Consider the following 2,909-nt stretch of genomic DNA (forward strand, 5'->3'; position numbering starts at 1 on the left):
CAACCAGCTTCATGAGGTAGTCACCTGGAATGCATTTCAATTAACAGGTGTGCCTTGTTAAAAGTTAATTTGTGGGATTTCTTTGGTGTCTTCACCATTATTCTACAATGTAGAAAATAGTAAAAATAAAGAAAAACCTATGAATGAGTAGATGTGTCCAAACTTTTGACTGGTACTGTATATATATGTATATATATACTGAACAAAAATATAAACGCAACATGTAAAGTGTTGGTCCAATGTTTCATGAGCTAAAACATATACATTTTTTGCACAAATTTGTAGTGAGTTAGTGAGCATTTCTCCTTTGCCAGGATAATCCAACCACCTGACAGGTGTGGCATATCAAGAAGCTGATTAAACAACATGATCATCATTACACCTTGTACTGGGGACAATAAAAGGCCACTTTAAAATGTGCACTTTTGTCACACAACACAATGCCACAGATATCTCAAGTTTTGAGGGAGCGTGCAATTGGTGTGCTGACCTAAGAAATGTCCACCAAATCGGTTTCCAGATAATATCTCTAATTTCTCTAACATACACCAGCGTTTTAGAGAATTTGGCAGTACGTCCAACCAGCCTCACAACCGCAGACAACGAGTAACCAAGCCAGTCCAGCACCTCCACATCCAGCATCTTCACCTACGGGATCGCCTGAGACCAGCCACCCAAACAGCTGATGAAACTGGGGGTTTGCACAACTGAAGAATTTCATCACAAACTGTAAGAAACTGTGTCAGGGTCATCTGCGTGCTCGTCGCCCTCACCAGGATCTTTACCTGACTGCAGTTCGGCGTTGTAACCGACCTCAGTGGGCAAATGCTCACATTCGATGGCCACTGGCACGCTGGAGAAGTGTGCTTTTCACGGATGACTCCTGGTTTCAACTGTACCAGGAATCCTGGTTTCAACTGTACCAGGAAGACAGCGTGTATTGAGTCGTGTGGGCAAGCGGTTTGTTGATATCAACGTTGTGAACAGAGTTCCCCATGGTGGCGGTGGGGTTATAGTATGGGCAGGCATAAGCTATGGACAACAAACCCAATTGCATTTTATCAATTGCAATTTGAAACCACAGAGATACCGTGACGAGATCCTGAGGCCCATTGTCGTGGTATTCATCCGCCGCCATCACCTCATGATAAGGCGCGGCTCCATGTCGCAAGAATCTGTACACAATACTCACAAAACATGTCACCAATTGAGCATTTTTGGGACGCTTTGGATCGACGTGTACGAGAGCGCGTTCCAGTTTCCGCCAATATCCAGCAACTTCGCACAGCCATTGCAGAGGAGTGGGACAACATTCAACAGGCCACAATCAACAGCCTGATCAACTCATCTGTCGCGATACATGAGGCGAAACGTGGTCACACCATATACTGACTGGTTTTCTGATTCACGCCCCTACCTTTCTTTATGGTGTCTGTGACCAACAGATGCATATCTGTATTCTCAGTCATGTGAAAACCATAGATTAGGACCTAATGAATTTATTTAAATTGAATGATTTCCTTATATGAACTGTAACTCAGTAAAATCTTAGAAATTGTTGCATGTTGTGTTTATATTTTGGTTCAGTGTACATATATATAAAGATTATTATTGTACTATATTTCCCTTATCAAATCAAGGCAGGGGACATGCCTGCTTCCCTGGTTTACATCCTCAGGCAGTAGGGCTGTAAGTTCTTCCCTCACATCTTCAGACAGAAAAGCAAACTTCCCTCCCTACTACTTCCTTACAAGCCTACCCTTCTTCAACCTCTTGGCCTGCGACAAAGACGACAACAACGGTGACCCGGGCAACAGCGGTGGTGACCGCTGTGTCCATGATGACCGCAGTGTCCATGGCGACAGGGGCGGCTTCACTGGCGGCATGGGCGCAGCCACCTTAACCGTATTCTTCCCATAGAGCCTCTTCTCAAACTCTAGTAGCTGCGCCCAGAAACCCGCGTTGAGTCGTACGTACGGCCGACTCTCCTGCACCCATGCGTGGGCCCGGCACAGAGTCACGCCCCGGTAGCGCATTAGGTATGCTATGACCAGGGCCGGCGAGCGGCTCATGCCAGCCGCACAATGCACCAGCGTACCCCCCGTCCGGTTGCTGTGGATGCGCTCTGCCACACGGTCAAAGTGGTCGCCCAGACGGGCGCTGGGCAGGTCGGAGACGGGCACACGCAGGCACTCCACGCCTGGGTAGACTGGGCAAGCGTGGTTGAGGGTGGCATTGATGATGAGGGTAATGCCCTTGCGGGAGACCAGGGCCTGGTTGAGGGGGGCGTCTGCTCCACTCAGGAACAGGGTGGGGGTGATCTGAGAGACCGACATGGCTGCCTGCGAGGGAAACACAAACAAACACCTCATTACCAATACAAGCTTTAGTTCCGTCTCAGCACTAGTAACACATGCATCAGCCTATCTGGGTCCAGACAAAAAAAATAATGATCAGACCATGATATTACATAATGTTATTGATTATTTGAAACAGGTGTGTGATTGGAGGAACAAAACCTTTACACTCTACCACTTAGAACCTGAGTGGGGGATCTATAATATGCCTAATATGCTGTAGCTACTAACCCTGGTCTTGGAGTGCAGGCTTTTGTTCCAGTTCAGCACTAGCACACCTAATGCATCCAAAGTCATATATCGAAATACATAATCAAGACCTTTAGTTGAATCAGGTGTTTTGGCTGTTTCCAAAGCATAACCTGTTCTCTAGGACCAGACTTGGCGACCACTTCATTTCCATCAATACAACCTAGTAAGAGATCATCATTACTAAATTGTTGAGTTCAACACAAATATTTTACGAGGACCTGGATAGAAACAAATTGTAGCATGATACGCACTCAAAATACTTGTACCACTTTATCATAGTAAAAAGACAACCTTTTGAAC

The 2,909-nt window shown here is 46.1% G+C and overlaps 1 protein-coding gene across 1 annotated transcript; it reads right to left on the minus strand.

Moving 5' to 3' along the window:
- Positions 1-1,520: 1,520 nt before the first annotated feature.
- si:ch1073-184j22.2 (dual specificity protein phosphatase 18) lies at positions 1,521-2,336 on the minus strand. Its single transcript, XM_039003318.1, has one exon. The coding sequence runs from the start codon at positions 2,334-2,336 to the stop codon at positions 1,740-1,742; it is 597 nt and encodes a 198-aa protein (XP_038859246.1). The 3' UTR covers positions 1,521-1,739.
- Positions 2,337-2,909: the final 573 nt, after the last annotated feature.

This window comes from Salvelinus namaycush, chromosome 11 (genome assembly GCF_016432855.1).
Source record: "Salvelinus namaycush isolate Seneca chromosome 11, SaNama_1.0, whole genome shotgun sequence".
NCBI classification, from domain to species: domain Eukaryota; kingdom Metazoa; phylum Chordata; class Actinopteri; order Salmoniformes; family Salmonidae; genus Salvelinus; species Salvelinus namaycush.

Coding starts and splice junctions, on each gene's coding strand:
- si:ch1073-184j22.2 (XM_039003318.1), bottom strand. CDS start 2,336: ATGTCGGTCTCTCAGATCACCCCCACCCTGTTCCTGAGTGGAGCAGAC.